Source organism: Polypterus senegalus, chromosome 1 (genome assembly GCF_016835505.1).
Source record: "Polypterus senegalus isolate Bchr_013 chromosome 1, ASM1683550v1, whole genome shotgun sequence".
Lineage (NCBI taxonomy): Eukaryota > Metazoa > Chordata > Cladistia > Polypteriformes > Polypteridae > Polypterus > Polypterus senegalus.
In genome coordinates this window covers 327,761,425-327,778,251 of record NC_053154.1, presented here as the reverse complement: position 1 = coordinate 327,778,251, position 16,827 = coordinate 327,761,425, and the positions used below count along the sequence as shown (strand labels likewise).

Genomic DNA, 16,827 nt, shown 5'->3' with positions numbered 1-16,827 from the left:
AAAAAAAGGAGGGCCGGGCCTCTGTGACATGAAGTTTTGTCGACCCACTTCTAATCTGAGTGTTCAACTCTATGACAGTGCATGACAGTTGATTTTTCAGGGACATTTTTGCTTAGACAGTTACAAAGATGGAACAGGAGCTGATAGGAGGTCTATTGCTATATTTGAAGCAGGAAATTCACCCCACCAGATAGGCACTGACAAAGCTTGCATGAGATTTTTAGCAGATGGTTTTGTTAATATACCATTTTGTATTGTCAAGTCATTATCTAATCTGCTTAAACAAGACCAAGGTTGCAGAGGGTGCTGAAACCTATCCCAGCTAGCAGAGGGCGAAAGGCAGGAAAAAAATCCTGGAGAGGGTGCCAGTTAATGTTAGGGTGAACATACACCCTCCCCCACAAGCAAACATACATTAGGGCCAATTTAGTTGGACCAATTCACCTCTGGACTGTGGAATGAAAACGGAGCACCTGGATGAAACCTACACAGACATGGGGAGAACATACAAAGTCCACTGAAGGATGACCTGGGATGCGAAACCTGGTCTCCTTTACTGCAAGGCAGCAATGCTACCCCCTGTGCCACCTACATTTTAAATTGCTCCTGGTTTATTTCAGCATCAATAAACCACTCTGCTACTTATAAACATGTGTGGTATTTGTTCCTGGTGCAGTAATTCTATTGACTCTCCTATTTGTGCATTTCATTTACAATATATGAGATTTCTTCCCAGTAAAAGGTTGTTTTCTTTCTTTCTGACTCAGGATGAGTTTAAAGACATCAACATACTACACATCATGGCCTTAGTCTGATATACTCCCTATCACATATGCTACACACAACTTACCTGTGGCAGCAGAATTCCAAGCAGGAGCCCAGCCATAATGTTGTAGTTGTCCAAAAACCAGATGAGGACAGCATCAGTACATCCCCGCACATAGATAACATCAATGAGTTGAAGGCGCTGCAGAAAAAAAAAAAAAATCAGTCTGTATATTTTTAAATAGCTCCTTTTCTAATAGAACATCCTGTTGGAAAGAAGGTACATGCCTGTAACACCTAATGACTACAGACCCGTGGCACTTATGTCTCACATCATGAAGACCTTTGAAAGGCTGGTAGACTACCTGGAACCACTGCAGTTTGTCAATTACAATTATCTATCTGCTCCACGAGCCTTACTCCCACCTGGACAAAGCTGGAAGCACTGTGACAATGACGTCAATGTGATTTTTCCAGTGCCTTTAGTACAATCCAGACATCCCTTTTAAGTGGGTAAACTTAGAGACATGCAGGTTGATAGAGCCTGTGCTGTCCTGATAATGGACTCTCTGTTGGGCAGACCACAGTTTTTGAGACTCAAGAACTTTGGAGAGCAACTCAAGGAACATTCCTCTCTACTTTTTACTTCACTCTGTACACCTGAGACTATAAATATAGCGGCAGGTCATGTCACTTGTAGAAATTCTCAGATGATTCTGCACTTATAGGGTTTATTGATAAGGGGGATGAGACAGAGGAGGGGAGTCAGGTGGAGAACTTTGTTTCGTGGTGCAAAGAGAATTGTCTACAGCTTAACATCAGCAAAACCAAGGAACTGGTTATTGATTTCTGCTGCACCATAGGGCCTCTGTGTCAAGTCACTATTGGGGAAGTGGAGGCAGGGGAGGTCCACTCCTACAAGTACTTGAGTGTTCACATTAATGACAGGTTAAACTGGTCTTGGAACACAAAGGAGCTATAAAAGAAAAGGCAGAGCAGGCCCTTCTTCCTTAGGAAACTTCCCTCTTTTAGTGTGGGAAGTCCTTTGCATCTTCTAGAACTCTGTGATGGCCAACATACCTGTAGCATGCTGGGCTGGTAACATCAGTTCAAGAGGGGTCCACCTAATCAACAAGCTAATGAAAACAGCAGACTCAGTTAGGGAACATACTCTGGACCCCTTGGAGGCCATAGCAAAGGAGAGAATGAAAACAAAACTGAGTGCCATTATGCATAATGCTGCACATCCTTTCTCTGATGCACTAACAATGAGGACTTTGTGCTAATGAATCATTCAACAAAAATGTGTCAAGAGACGCTATTTGGCCCCTTTAAACCAGCAGCAATAAGCCTGTATAGCACCTCACTGGGACTATCAAGTTAGACATTTTTTTTTTTTTATAATTTTCTTGCTTTTTATTCATTCTGGTGTGTGTTCAGACCACAGTATGTGTGTATTTATTTATCTGTCTACTTGTTTATATAATTATTTATTTAAAGAGCTTCTGTAAAAAGCCAAATCTCCCCGGGAACAAATAAAATTCTACCTATCCAGAAGCACTTATTTGACAACACAAGTTCAGACACAACTTGGTTATACTCACAATGAGCCAGGAGAGTCACTGGATATCAAAATGTGTCAAAAATCAGTGTAGCTAAATGGCTGAAATTTCGCCCACTAAGGGTATCTCCTTAGCTATCCTTGTCCACCTCTGCACTTAGCAGGTGGACAGAACAAATGCCGAGTTTAAATAAGGCAGAGATTTTTCTGATTAAATACAAGGCAATGCAAACAATATGCATATGTGATGTTGGGGTTCTTCATATCAGAGGTTATATAAAGCACTTCTGTATCTAACTGTCAATCACACCAGGCAGTGCATGTGCCAGCCTTAAATACTCCTGTAAAGAGCAGGTGGGCACAGCAGACAACACAGGCAGAGGTGCTTCACAGTTGGTAAATATAAGGCAAACAGTGTGCATAAATAATATTGGGGTCCTTCAGATCTGGAATTGTATATAGGGAATGGGCTATATGTGACTATGTGCATGAGTGGGCCTGGTGATGGCCTATTGCTGTATTCAGGGCTGTTCCCTGCCTGGAGTATGACGGTGCCCAGATAGACTTTGGACCCCTGCCTCCTAGAAATTAATTAAATGTGTTTGAGAATAAAATGTTACGGTATATACTGTACTTGTACTTTGAGCTATTAAATACAGCAGACATTCCATGTGAACTTACTGGGTTTCTTCATTACTAGCCTTAAGTACTCCTGCTTTTCACAGGTGGAATCCTTGGATGGCTCATGGGGTTCTACAAAAGTGATTTTACAGTATATTGTACACACTTGTATTTACCAACTATACACATAGTGTGAAGTCAAGCAAAATAACACCTTTTATTGGCTAACTAAAAACATTACAATATGCAAGCTTTCGAGGCAACTCAGGCCCCCTCTTCAGGCAAGATTTTTTTATACATAGACACTAGAACAGATACAGCATTGGAAAACTTTTAAGTGAGACATCTTAGATGTAAAAAATTCATTGACTTCTCCAATCTAAGATTCATTTAGCAAGAGAGGAGAACAATGTATAGACAAGATGTTTTGATAGGATAACTGTCCAACAGAGTCTTTTGAAGTTTTTGGTGACTTTTTTCCATACAATGTGGATCTGTAAATCACGTTGCCTGGGTCAGTCTGAGAAATGCAAACAATCCTCATATCTGGCCACAAAACTCTTGTCTTTATTTAAACCAGTGGTCTCAAACTCAGGTCCTGAAGGGCCGCAGTGGCTACAGGTTTCAATTCTAACCCTTGTTTTAACTGGCAACCCATTTTTGCTGCTAATTAATTCCTTTTCCTTTCATTTTAATAGACTTGTTTTTTGAGATGTGTTCCCCTGAATTTCTTCATCATTTCTCTGAATTGCTTCCTTTCTTTCCTTAAATGACACCCAAACACAAATTAAATGTGAAGTGAGTGAGCCAACAAAAGACCAGCTATCTCAGAGCCTCAAACTCCAACCAATTTCATTCCAACCAGTTGCTTAATTAGGCGCCGAGTCTTGTTGTTAATTAAACTCGTTCTTTAATTCCATGGCTTGTTGTTACTCTCATTGTGCAATAGCAGACATTTTGATTTTCTCTTTTCTAAGAGCACTGCTAAAATGTTTTAGGGACCTGAGCAGATCAGCATTCCTGAGACCTTCATCTCATCTCTTTATGTTTATTTTCAGATATTGTATGGTGGAAACAGTTTGCTGGTCATGTTTTGGCTCATTTGTATCTCATTATTGTTTCACTGTTAATAATGGAAAATAATTAAGGGGTCTGAGTCTTCAAAAGCAAGTCAATTACAATTAATTCAAAAGAAGTTAATTAACAGCAAAACCAGGTCACTAATTAAGAAAAGGGTTAAAAGGAAAACTTGCAGCCACTGTGGCCCTCCAGGACCCGAGTTTGAGACCACTGATTTAAACCATATCGTAATGTGTTAAATTTTAGCATGAGTTTAAACTTCCCATTTTTTTCTCTTTTGTTGTGTTCTGAAGTTTGCCATAAGTACTGCGACTTTAAAGTCCATCTCACAGTGTTCATGGCTGTTGAAGTGAGCGGCTACAGGAACATCTCTGTTGCCATGATCAATGTAGAGCCTGTGTAAGTAAATTCTTTGGTGGAGACTATGCATGGTATACACACTATACAACTATACACAGTAAACTAAGTGCCTAAAAGGTTGCTGGTGTTCTCCATATAGGATTTATATAAATCTGAATTTAGGTTGAAAGTGAGTTCAAGTTCTCTGATAACATTGTACCATCAATGTAGTTTATAAATTGTTTGGTGCTGGTCAGAGATGTCTATGGGTGCTGCAATTTGTTCCTGAAGTTTATGTATTTATTTTTGCTTTGACTGGACCGCGTGTCGGCCTGGACTGTTTCCAACCAGGATCCTGAGCTGTTTCGTCGTGTGGTGGGTGTGGTACTGCAGTGTACCTGTGCATGCTCCCCAACCTGACCTGACCTGATGTTTAACATGCTTTCATAACATAGTGCTGAAGTTTGTTAGTTTGGAAAGCTTTGTGACGGATGTCCCATTTCAGGACAGACCGAAACATAAATGTACCAACTTGTTCCACAAAAATGATGCTGGCTTTTGTGGAGCATTCATTCTCCAATATAAGATCACCTGATTGGTGGAATTTCCTTCTCACCCTTCACATTGGTGAATAATGTACCCCAGCAGACTAATAAAAGTTTCTGCTTTCTGGGTGGGCTATCAACAATGAAGTGAAACTTCACAAGTGCACGAGAACATTTTTGGAGTGGTAATAATAGTTTTGGCCAAAAACAAACATGTAAAATATCGATTTTGACACAGAAGCAAACACCTTCAAACTGGACTTGCAAAAAAAGAATGGCAAGGAATAGGACTTAGACTATGTATAGGGGAGCAGGTGATAAACTCTTCAAGAGGTACACATTCTTTAGAGGTCAGGGTTAAAATGGAGTACAGCTGATGATGCTTGTGAATTTAGCTGGGGATCTTTATAAAGATACGGTTTAAAATTTTAAAACTGTGTATCATACTCTAAGGTTTCTTACCTCTTTATCCAGTGTTTTGTATCCACACATTGTGTTGACAACTGTGCTATTCTGGAAAGAAAAAAATTCTGGTCAGTGTCACTTGCAACAGCACAACTAAAAACTGAAGTGTCACAGACTGAAATACAATAAGATGAGGTGAAGACAAGATGGGGCTCTTCACATTCCCATTATTTACTACTCTGGATTCAAAACATGTCAGAATATGATAGCTGTAGGATAAAACAGATAACTCTGGTTAACTTCAGAGAGGTCTATTGTAATTTAAGAGATGGGCCAATAAATAAATAAATAAACAAATGTGATTAATAATAAAGCAGGGGAGAAATACATTGCCCAACACAAGCAGATCCTATCAGACTCCCATCGCAGGGAAAGACGAGTGAAACAAATACAATGATGAAAAAAAAAAAAAAAACACCCAGAGTCTCTATGAGGTAACAGAGAGAAGGTGGCAAATTGAGGAATGAAGCCTGCTTTCATTCCTGAACAGGAATGTAATTTGCTTTGTGGCAGCTGCAGTGAAAAATAAATGACTGATGATGAACATTTTTCATTAATTAGACTGAAAAGCTAGGGTTGGTCTACTTTACATCACTCCAAAACAAGCGAACCCATGCTTAACATAAAACTGTTTAAATCTTAGAAGAATATATCTAAACTAAATATTTCAACCAGACAATTTCATTTTAGACAGTGGTCTGTTACAAAGCAAATAAGGATTCACAATATAATGGCTAATGCATATTCAGTAAGTTACCTGGGTAATTTATAGATGGCACTTACCATGAAACGTACTATATAATCACAAGTTTCCCGTGTTTAGACCCCCACCATTAACTGTCTCGTGATCTCAAGTGTGAGTCCCTTGGCTGGTCAGTGTGTTCACACTGCAAGAATACAGACACAGCAGCACTCCATCTTATGCAGATGTCATCAGATTGTGTGATCTGTGAAATGTGCTATATAAAACCATGACACAAGCTCCTCATTGTTATGTGCACTCTCAGGTACACGAAGGTTATTGTGAGAGCTAAAGTAGTCTTGTGGGGCCAGAGAGGATTCTGAAACAAGAACACACGTCTGGGGACAACACATTAAAAAGTGTGTAGTGAATAGTGTCGATGTCAACGCAGCACAGAGAAAAAAAGAAAGAGACAAATATATGGGACATTGGGTATAGATTTATTGTACTTGTAAAAGTTAGCTTTTTTCAGTTTTATTCTCTCAATCACAATCACGCTGTATCCCCCACCCAAACCCAACCCTCCTGATCTGACTCTAAGTAACAGCGCCAACATAAATTCACACCCGATCTGACACTGTTCGTTTTCAAATAATATTGCATTAGTGCGATGATGTTTTCCGATTGGTACTATTCAGGTCATAAAATGATTTCTTTGAAATGTCACATACATTGTCTCTTTCAGGTGTGTAATAGAAACCACAGCATAGACAGAAGTGTGTGCATTGCAACAGGTACACATGTCGTAAATGTAGGAAGGACGGTCCTGGCGTGTGTGTGAACTGTTAACATTTGAATTTGATGATTGCATATAGCACTGAACTGACCTGTCTATACTATTCTTTCCTTTGTATGTCCTGGAATACAAAAGAAACTCCACCATACAGCAACGTGGACACTGGCAAGATCGGGGGGAAAAAAAAAACAAAAAAAAAACATGCGAAACACTCAGTCACTGATTACAACCGCAAGATATTATGCAAATGAATATGGATAATATGAATGATGTTGCATCTGTGCCACAATGTTTTCCGAAATATACTATACAGGTCATAAAATTAATAATTCCAAAAATCATATATACATATGTCTCAGTTTTTTTTTTTTTTTTGGACAACAGACTATAAGGTGCATATGAATTCAGCGTGAGCAGGAACACTCAATAAAACTGAATAAAAAAAAAAAATCAAGTGACGGTGAGATACGAAGGCGGCAGATTCACCAGCATTTGTGTGTCAGCTTTTATCACTCTAGATCAGAGAATGTCCAGTTCCATTGCTTCAAAACACCATTGACATCTACAGTTATTCCCAGTTTCAAATAAAAACTAACAGCGTCAGATCCCTAGGGCGGTAGTATGTATCGTGTTCATGACTGAGAGAATAAAAGTGAAAAAAAAACGGTAACTTTTGCAAGTCCTATAAATGTACATCGGCTGTTATAGACGCAAACCAAATGTATGTGTGTACTGTATAAAATTAACAATAAGAGCAGCTCTCTACCGAAAATGGCAAATATAGGAGGCAGTCGGGATCAAACCGGGGACTCTCAATTACAAGTCAGCAAATCTTACCACTACGCCACAGAAGCTGATGTCTTATCTTTGAACCTTTTGTGAAAATGTTTATTTGATCTTTGGACTTCAGCCTTCACACATTATATAGTTTATGCCTACATTTTGTCATTTACTACTAAAATATGAAAAATGTTTGTTTTAAAAATGTGTTTACACAGATTACTGTAGAAATGGAACACACATGAAATGCATGTGTTCCAAATAACGATCTATTATTTCCACACCAAAACTCAAGCACTTTACTCCCAGATAATCAAACAAGGCATGAGCTGGTAGAGCTTTGTGCACGTTCTGCGACAGTGGGGGGATGAAATAGCAGGCTGCTTGCTGCTCGTCTTTATCGGCACATTTACAGGACAAAAGACGCTGATGGAGAGGTGCGAACGGATTTAAGGTGGGCCGGATCTACAAGTTTTTTCATAGGCTTTGGTAACTCTAGTGTTAGTTATTAAACAGTGTAAAGTTCTGCAACAGTGGAGTCAAACAGACAGACGCACACTACGTAAGATCACTGCAGCTACTGGTCTCCCCACATTTGAGACTTGCCTATCTGCTACAATATCTATCATTTTAACTATTGCATCACTATATGACATAACAGCAAACACTGTTTAAATAAGCATTGTGGTCTATGGATATAGACTATGTTCAAATGCCATGCCTTTTTTGTAATAACATGTTTGCATTTCTAATCAGACAGCAATCTTAAATTTCTTTAGTTATTTGTTTGGATGTGCAGTCAGAAGGTGGAAGCTGTGCAGCCTTCTCCTTGACTTTACTGGTGCTGTTAGGTAGAAGTGTTGATTCAGGTGTTTTGAAGACTGAATTCTCATCACATGTGGCTCTTTGCTATCCACTGTCTTAACAGAAACCCTTTTGATGGAGTGTTTACTTCAAATGTATATTTTGCAGTTCATATTTTCATGAATATATATGCCAAATCTTTCGAGCTTACATCAACTCCCACACTACCATTGTAATGATGCACAACACAGGGCACACACAACACTTGTGACAATATATCTTTCATGTTTACCCTTCGTTCATTGATGCAGTCAAAAGCCAGCGTATAATCTGATACTACAAAAAGGTTTTTCTCTTGCATCAGATTATATTTATTTTTAACATAGGTTATGTAAATTTTTTAAACCAGGCAATGTGCTCTCTGCACTTATGACACACTTGTACCCACCCACTTTTAAGCATGTTGTGAGCATTTGACTGGATGACTGGCCATGTGGATTACGCAACACTAGTCCAGCGTTATGTCCGTTATTCATTAAAACAGGATATAAAAAATATTTTCTCTGTCATCAAAACAAAACTACATAGAATAAGTAAAATATATAAAAAATGTTTTGACAGGGTACTCCTTTACCTATAGGATGGTGCTACATGAAGATGGTTTCCTTGCACTTGACTGCACCATACATGATGAGCACATTGCCCTCACTTGGACACAAACTTAAAAAGACAGACTTGTTATCCCAAAGTCTTTCTGTGAAGATGTTGCTATGTGAGCTCCTGCGTTTTCAAGCCACATATGAAGGCTGTCCCTTATTTCCTTATTTTAAGATGTCCACCCATAAATGTTGAAATTTATTAAGTCCAATTGAAATCTGGGACCAGAAGGAAGTTTAATATGGTGGCCCAGCACAACTCAAACAGGAAATATTTCCATGATGAGCTTGGCATGGGCAGTAGTGACTACCAAGCAGACTTGAATGGCAAAACTCAACGTTTTGGAAATCTGGTATGGTCCTACCCAGAGAGGAATGGGCCCAGTACTAGCCAAATCTGCTTTTCACTCAAACGTAAGCTAAACTGATGATTCTGAGGAAACTGTGGGGTAATTATGGTACTCCAGAAGCTAACTTCTCCTTCCAAGGTGGTTAGCCATAATATTCAGCCATCCAATTTGTGAAGAATCCATTGCTTTTGGAAGATGGCAAGGGAGATGCTTTCCCCTTTAAAATGTACCTGTGGCTTTGAGTAAATATGAAAATAAAAAGTACTGGTGACTATTCTGCTAGGACAACTCTATAGAAATATAATAAAAGCAATGACAGGGCATCAGGTATGTGATAAGTCAGCTACAATGGCGGTTACCACAGGAAGTGTGGTTAAGTCTACTAAATTGCACTCCCCATGTGCGTTTGTTTTTTGTTTATTTGGAATTCTGATTTTATAACAGAATCTCCCAAGCTCCACCCACTGTCTTAATACGGCCATTATTTACAGCATCTTCTAATCAAAATTTGTATTGTCTGTTTCTTTGTGTTGCAATGCTGCTGGCTTTGTAAAGTACTTAATGATGACACATATTGTTTGACTGAACAAGCTACATTTTCAAATGACACTTGCTCTGTGGCCTGCCGAAGTGCTAAACGTCTCCAATTAATTCAGTGATGAGATCAAGGCAGCCATAGCTGTCAAGGCTTGGGCCAGCGAATTAGAAGGCGGTGATTTTCTTGCTGTGCCTGTGTAAATAACCACATAAAAAGGAGGCTGACTTTACTGGAACTTGACAACACATTTTAACCTTGGCCACATCTCACTGTTACCTGCGTTCTTTGGCCAAATAAGAAAAGCTGCATGCCATCCTTCATCGCACCCCCCCTTCCTCCCCTGGGGCATGAGGTGACAGGGAAATTACACAAGACACAAAAGACCCCCTTTTCCACCTTGCTGCCTTTGCCTGTCGCTGATTATCCGCTGCTCTGTGCAGAAGATTAATACTGAAAAGCGTGAAGCGTGAAATTCTATTTTAGCACTCGAACAGCACTTGCTGCTGCAAGCCAACACTTTGAGTGTCATAATGGAAAATTGCATGGCTACCTAAGGAAAATATTATTCTGCAAGTGAGACACTCTGCATTATCACAACCTGTCATGCTTCCTCTTAATAGAGGATGTCCTCTCAATGGCTCACACAGTGCTGTCCTTCACACTGACTTGTTAACAGCCACCTCTTTTACTGGACCCTTCAAGCAGAATAAGCAGTTTCCACTCAGTGCAGCTTGGGTGCCAGAACCAGATACAGAGACAGTGGGGTATCTTGGTGATCTTTGGGTAGGGAGGGAGAGAGAGGAGTAGAAGTTTAAGACATTTAAGACCTTTAAAAACTGACTAACACGACCAGTCCAAAAGCAGTTTTATTCACTATGGACACGCAGGGCAGTGTGAACAGGGTCTATGTGGTGCATTCAAAGCTGAGAACTGGCAAGCAACAGTTTCTACCCTTTGACAGCCACCTAATGTAGGCCAACAATGCAGGGCAACTATAGTGTGACAAAAACAGCCAATAAGCCAACAGCAGGGTTTTGATGATGAAGATATGTCTGAGGGGTAGGTCTGGAAGGTCTGCGATTGTGATAGAAGGTCCTAGAACTGAAATAAAATAAAAGTGTGGTTGTATTCATCTCATGTTATTTGAACTTGGGTTGAAACTGCTGGGGTGGATTTCGGCCCCAACTACTTTAAAACTGCATCAGAAAAACGGAGGGCGGCTAATAAAGCTTTTATGCATTCTGTAGGCATAATGCACTCAGGGTCTGTAAGGGGACACTTTGACACTAACTAATCTGCACAAGTGTTGCTGATATAGAGCAATCATATACTAAAAAATGTAGTGCATCCAACACACGACTATCTTTATACAGTTGTGAGATTCAAACTTTGAGCCTGTCACAATATTTTCTCTATCTTTACCTGTAGAATATATAGTTTATCCAGGTAGCGGATTCATTTACTGCATCAATTTTGTTCAAAACCCAGTAGGTTTACAGTTGTCCGTATGGAAAAAGACATGCAAGTTATGATTATTACAATAGCTATATTAACTCAAAAGAATGTCACAATGGCACAGTGCACTTAGGCACAATCTCATAAGTACTCAAATTGTCTTTCTTCATTATTTACATATTTTTGTACTCAACTTGCTACACTCTCAAGCACAGTAATTCCTTATTGTCATCAATTTGACATGCTTCTGTTATGTTATGAATCGTATCATCATCTACAGTATGTGGTTTTTGTGAAAAGACTTTACCTTTCGACCCCCAAAGAAGAAGTCCATTAGGATGAGGTCTGGTGATTGTGGTGGCCATTCCACTGGCCCCATTGACCTGTCCACCTATTGGATAATTGTTAATTAAGAAACTCATGCACTGTTTTGACATAGTGTGGAGGAACTCCGGGTTGCTGATAGAAGAAGTCAGCATATTAAGATACAGGACTTGTGTAACAGTTGTATGGAAAAAAGAGGTCCAAGTATCCCTTTACACAAAAGACCCGCTCAAACTGTAATCCCTGGCTGATTTGTACTCACAACTGTAAACCTACTTTACTTTATGTGAGGTTAAATCAAAAAGTAAAGGCAATCTGAAAATTCCACAGTAACCATAACGGATAGAAGCTTATGCAATATAACATGTTTGTGATGGCTTGTGTGTAGTTTGAATATGCACAGAGCAGCGCTCTGTTTTTGGTCTAGATGAAGCCAAGGTCAAATGAAAATGGTTGCTCCGCTGCGGGATTGTAACATTGTTGAACAATGTACCGTAGTGAAATTTCTTTGGGCAGAGGGAGTGAAACCTGCTGAAATTCACTGACAAAAGTTACAGTGACTGAGATTGGACAGACTATACAGACAAAAACTGTTGCCCGGGTGCTCCGCCAGTCACAGCTTTATGGTAGAGTGGCAAAAAGGAAAAAAAAAAAACAAACAAACGCACATGACATCTCAGCTGGAGTTTGCCAGAAGGGACACGGCAGACTCTGAAGTCAGCTTAGAAAAGGCTCCGTGAGTCTGAGGAGTTAAAATTGAACACTTTAACCAACAGACTAAACGGCATGTCGCATTGCACATTATCAAAAATACAGCATCTCCACCATGAAGATTTCAGCTTTTTTGACCACCAGATTGGGTGCCAACACACCATCCACACAATGAAGCAACAGGCGGTGAACATTAGAACACTCGAGACGACAACAGGCCTTTCAGCCCAACAAAGCTCATCAGTCCTATCCACTTATTTCTTCCAAAAAAACATCAAGTCGAGTTTTGAAAGTCCCTCCAGTCTTACTGTCTACCACACTACTTGGTAGCTTATTCCAAGTGTATATAGTTCTTTGTGTAAAGAAAAACTTCCTAATGTTTGTGTGAAATTTACCCTTAACAAGTTTCTGTGTCTCTGTGTTCTTGATGAACTCATTTTAAAATACAAGTCTCGATCCACTGTACTAATTCCATTCATAATTTCACTTCAATCATGTCACCTCTTAATCTCCTTTTGCTTAAAAAGAAGTGGGGATGCTTCTCTGCAGAAGGTCCTGTTAAAGTTTGTGAGGGTAAAAAGAAAGCAGCAAAATACGGGGAAAATCCTGAAGGAAAAGCTGATGTGATCTACAAGAATTTTTTTCCAGCAAGACAACAATCCCAAGCCTAAAGCCAGAGCATTACACAGGAATGGCTTAAAGAACTAAAACGTTAATATTCAGGAGTGGGAAAATCAGAGTCTAAATCTCAATCTGATAGGAGAACTTGTGGCCAGACTTGAAAAATGTCTGTTGACTCACGATCCACAAGCAGCCTGATAGAGCTGAGCAGTTTAGCAAAGAAGAATCAGGAGAAATGGCAGAGTGAAGACGTACAAAGCTGACAGGGACCTAAGCAAACCGACTCAAAGCTGTCATGGCTGTCAAATGCTCATCTACTAAATATTGACACGAAAAGGGCAAATGCTTAAATGTAACCAATCACTTTGCGCTTCATCTTTGTAATAAATGTGGATCACTTTGCAGGGAACTCTTCTCACATTAAAGAGCCTTATTCTGTTGATATGTGTCAATGCTTAAATCCACTGTGATTCAACGTGGTATAACAATAAAATGTGAAAACGTCCAAGGGGGGTGAATACTTTTTATAGGCATGATATATAAATGTGCACACACACACACACACACAAACAAAACACTCCAGAGTGTATGCAAGTAAAATAATCAAAAGATAAAAAAGGTAAAACCAAAAATGAAGCCTTTCAGACCACAGAGGCACCAGCTGCTCACCACTGAGATCGCCAGTTTGAATGTCTGACTCAAAGCAGCAAGAACATAGGGGGGTTCAAGAGGAGGGTTCAAACTGCGAGTCCCAATTTAAACATTTCCCATTTGAAACTAGCTAATCCCAGTTTTTTTTAAAAAAATAAATCATTTTCAGCTTATTAGCAAGTCAGCGGGATCTCTTGTGTCAATTTTTTGCTGATAACACTGCAATGAAATCTGATAATGACTGGATTCATCAGTAGTAATTAAAATAAATGCATTTTGGGGATACTACGGTCTATAAAGCGCAAAGGTTCACCTTAATAAAAAGTGTCCGGATGTCTGTCCGGTTGCTGGGTCTTTCATTCCAACAGACGGTGAATCACAGACATTCATAGTAATAAAATGCATTGAAATTGTCATTCCAACAGGTGGCACATCACAAACATTAACACTTCTTTTACAAATCCCATATGAAATGGCACAGAACAGATACAGTAAATATAGAAAATAATCTCCCCCTTTGTTTTGCTTTACAGCCTTAAATGAAAACACACAAACCAATATTTTTTCCAAGCTTTACTTACTCAATGCAATCTATAACATCCAAGTGAAAGATATCACAGATACAGTTTAGATGAATTAAAAAAAAATAAATAAATAACTAGAAATACTGAGATTAATAAAGGATCATCCTCCTCCTAAACTCCATCAGGTGTGAGTACCCACCATTCCCATTGTAGACCATGGTTACTGGCTTCCTTTCACCTGTGATCAATTAGTGAAGCTGTTCCTGGAGCATTCATTCCCTTGCTTGGTAGATCAACTGACAGCAAACAACTGACTATGGGTGGCAAGTCACTTTCAAAAGATCTCAGGGACAGAGTTGTGGACAGACATAAGGCAGGAGATGGATACCAAAAAATCTCTTTATCAATCCCAAGGAGCACAGTAAAATCCATAATGAACAAGTGTCAAGTGTTTGGTACTACTAGGACTCTTCCTGGATCCGGCCGTCACTCCAAACTGAATGGAAGAGACAGGAGGAAACTGGTAAGAGAAGGTACCAAGAGGCCAATGGACACTTTTGAAGGAGTTACAGAATTTTATGGCAAAGAGTCGTCATTGTGTGCATGTGACAACAATTTCACAAGCGCTCCACAATTACGGCTTGTTCGGGAGTGTCGCAACAAAAAAGCCACTTCTCAAGAAAGGCCACATTACGGCTCATTTGAACTTTGCCAGAATGCACCTAGAAGATTCTGATGCCAAGTGGAAAAAGGTCTTGTGGTCAGATAAGACCAAAATCAAACTATTTGGCCTCAATACCAAACAGTACGCCTGGCGGAAATCCAATGCAGTTCACCATCCACAGCACAGCATACCTCCAGTAAAGCATAGAGATGGCAGCATCCTGTTGTGGGTGTTTCTCTGCCGCATGGCCTGGGGCTCTCATTAGGGTAGAAGGAAAAATGGATGGGGCAAAATACCATCAAACACTTGAGGGAAAACCTGCTACCCTTTACCAGAAAGTTGAAGATGGGCAGAATGGTCACTTTTCAACACGACAACAACCCGAAGCACACAGCAAAACTGACCACACAGTGGCTGAAGGAGAAAAAAGTGAATGTCCTCATGTAACTCAGTCAGAGCCCAGACCTAAATTCCATTGAAAATCTGTGGAAAGATTTGACGATAGCAGTCTACCAAGGCTCACCATCCAATTTGACCAAACTTGAGCAGTTCTGTAAAGAAGAGTGGGCAAATATTGCAATCTAGATGTGCAAAGCTGATAGAGAAGTATCTCAACAGACTCAAGGCTGTCATTAAAGCAAAAGGTGGTTCAACAAAATATTGACATTGTGGGGTGATCCTTTATTGATTCTTTTCTATACCCACTGTATATATGCACTGCATGGTGCACTGCAAACATTAAGGATGGGGTCCATGTGGATTACTTAGATTTCATCCTGTCTTGGGCAAGCAGCACAGCTAGTATAATAAATAACAAAAAAACCCTTACAGTCTATAACTTATTAAAGACTTCCTGACACTCACTGGAAAATAACATAATGCTTCTTGGTTTCATTTCCTCAAAAATGCTCCTTATCAAGAATCCAGACTTGGAGGCACTTAGCGTAGTCCAGGCATGAGGTAGAAAGTGGATGGCTTCTTAGAAAGCAGTGCATGGATGAGCTAACTGCCAAAGCAGAAGGGCTACATGATGGATTTGTGAGCACAGAGGCACAGCATTTGAAACCTAGTTTAGTACTGTGACATTTGGTGTTGACGTGGCATATGGATTTGATGAATAATGGCAGAGTGACCCAAACTGTCATAAATGTTTTACAGGGCAGTGTACGGAAGATACTCTATTGGACAGGCATTCACCAAGTCTTCAGTTTACATGATGTGTAGGTGAACACCAAATAGGAAATGAGCCCCTAAAGTACTGAGGGAGTCAGCAGCCACACACATGCACTTAAGAAGAGGTCATCCACCTGAAGCTAAGCATGGTCGGGCCTGATCAGTACTTAGATGGGAGACCAGCCAGGAAAAGCTTGGGTTGCTGCAGGAAGAAGTGTTGGTGAGGCCAGCTGGGGGCACTTACCCTGTGGTCTGAATGTGGATCACAGTGCCCCACCGCAGTGACAGGGACACTGTGCTGTAAAAACTGGCCCCATCTTTCAGATGAGATGTAAAACCTAAGTCCTGACTCTCTGTAGTCATAAAAGATCCCTGCGCATCCTTCAAAAAAAAAAAACAAAAAAAAAACAGTACAGTGTATCCCAATGTCTTGGCTAAATTGTCCACCACGGCCTAGTCATTCTGACTCCTAATCATCCCCTTCTCTTATTGGCTCTCACTCACCACTTCACCACCTAACAGCTAATGTGCGATGAGCATACTGGTTAAAAATAAATGGCTGCAGTAATAATCCAGGTGGATGCTACACATTAGTGGTGGTTGAAGTGGCTCCCTACTCACTAAACAGCACTTTAGTGAGATGAAGAGCTATAAAAAGTAAAGAATTATTATTTAAGAGCCCCATTAGTGCTTCAATATTGGCTGAACACTGAAATCTTACT

The 16,827-nt window shown here is 39.9% G+C and overlaps 1 protein-coding gene across 1 annotated transcript in view; it reads right to left on the bottom strand.

Annotated features, from left to right (window-relative positions):
• tspan15 (tetraspanin 15) overlaps positions 1-16,827 on the bottom strand; it is a 297,343-nt gene that overhangs the window by 41,447 nt on the left and 239,069 nt on the right. The window contains exons 6-7 of the mRNA XM_039737676.1: positions 5,374-5,424; positions 851-967 (exon numbers count right to left, since the gene is read on the bottom strand). Of these exons, the coding sequence (XP_039593610.1) occupies positions 851-967; positions 5,374-5,424 (168 nt within the window). The remainder of the gene's footprint in view (positions 1-850; positions 968-5,373; positions 5,425-16,827) is intronic.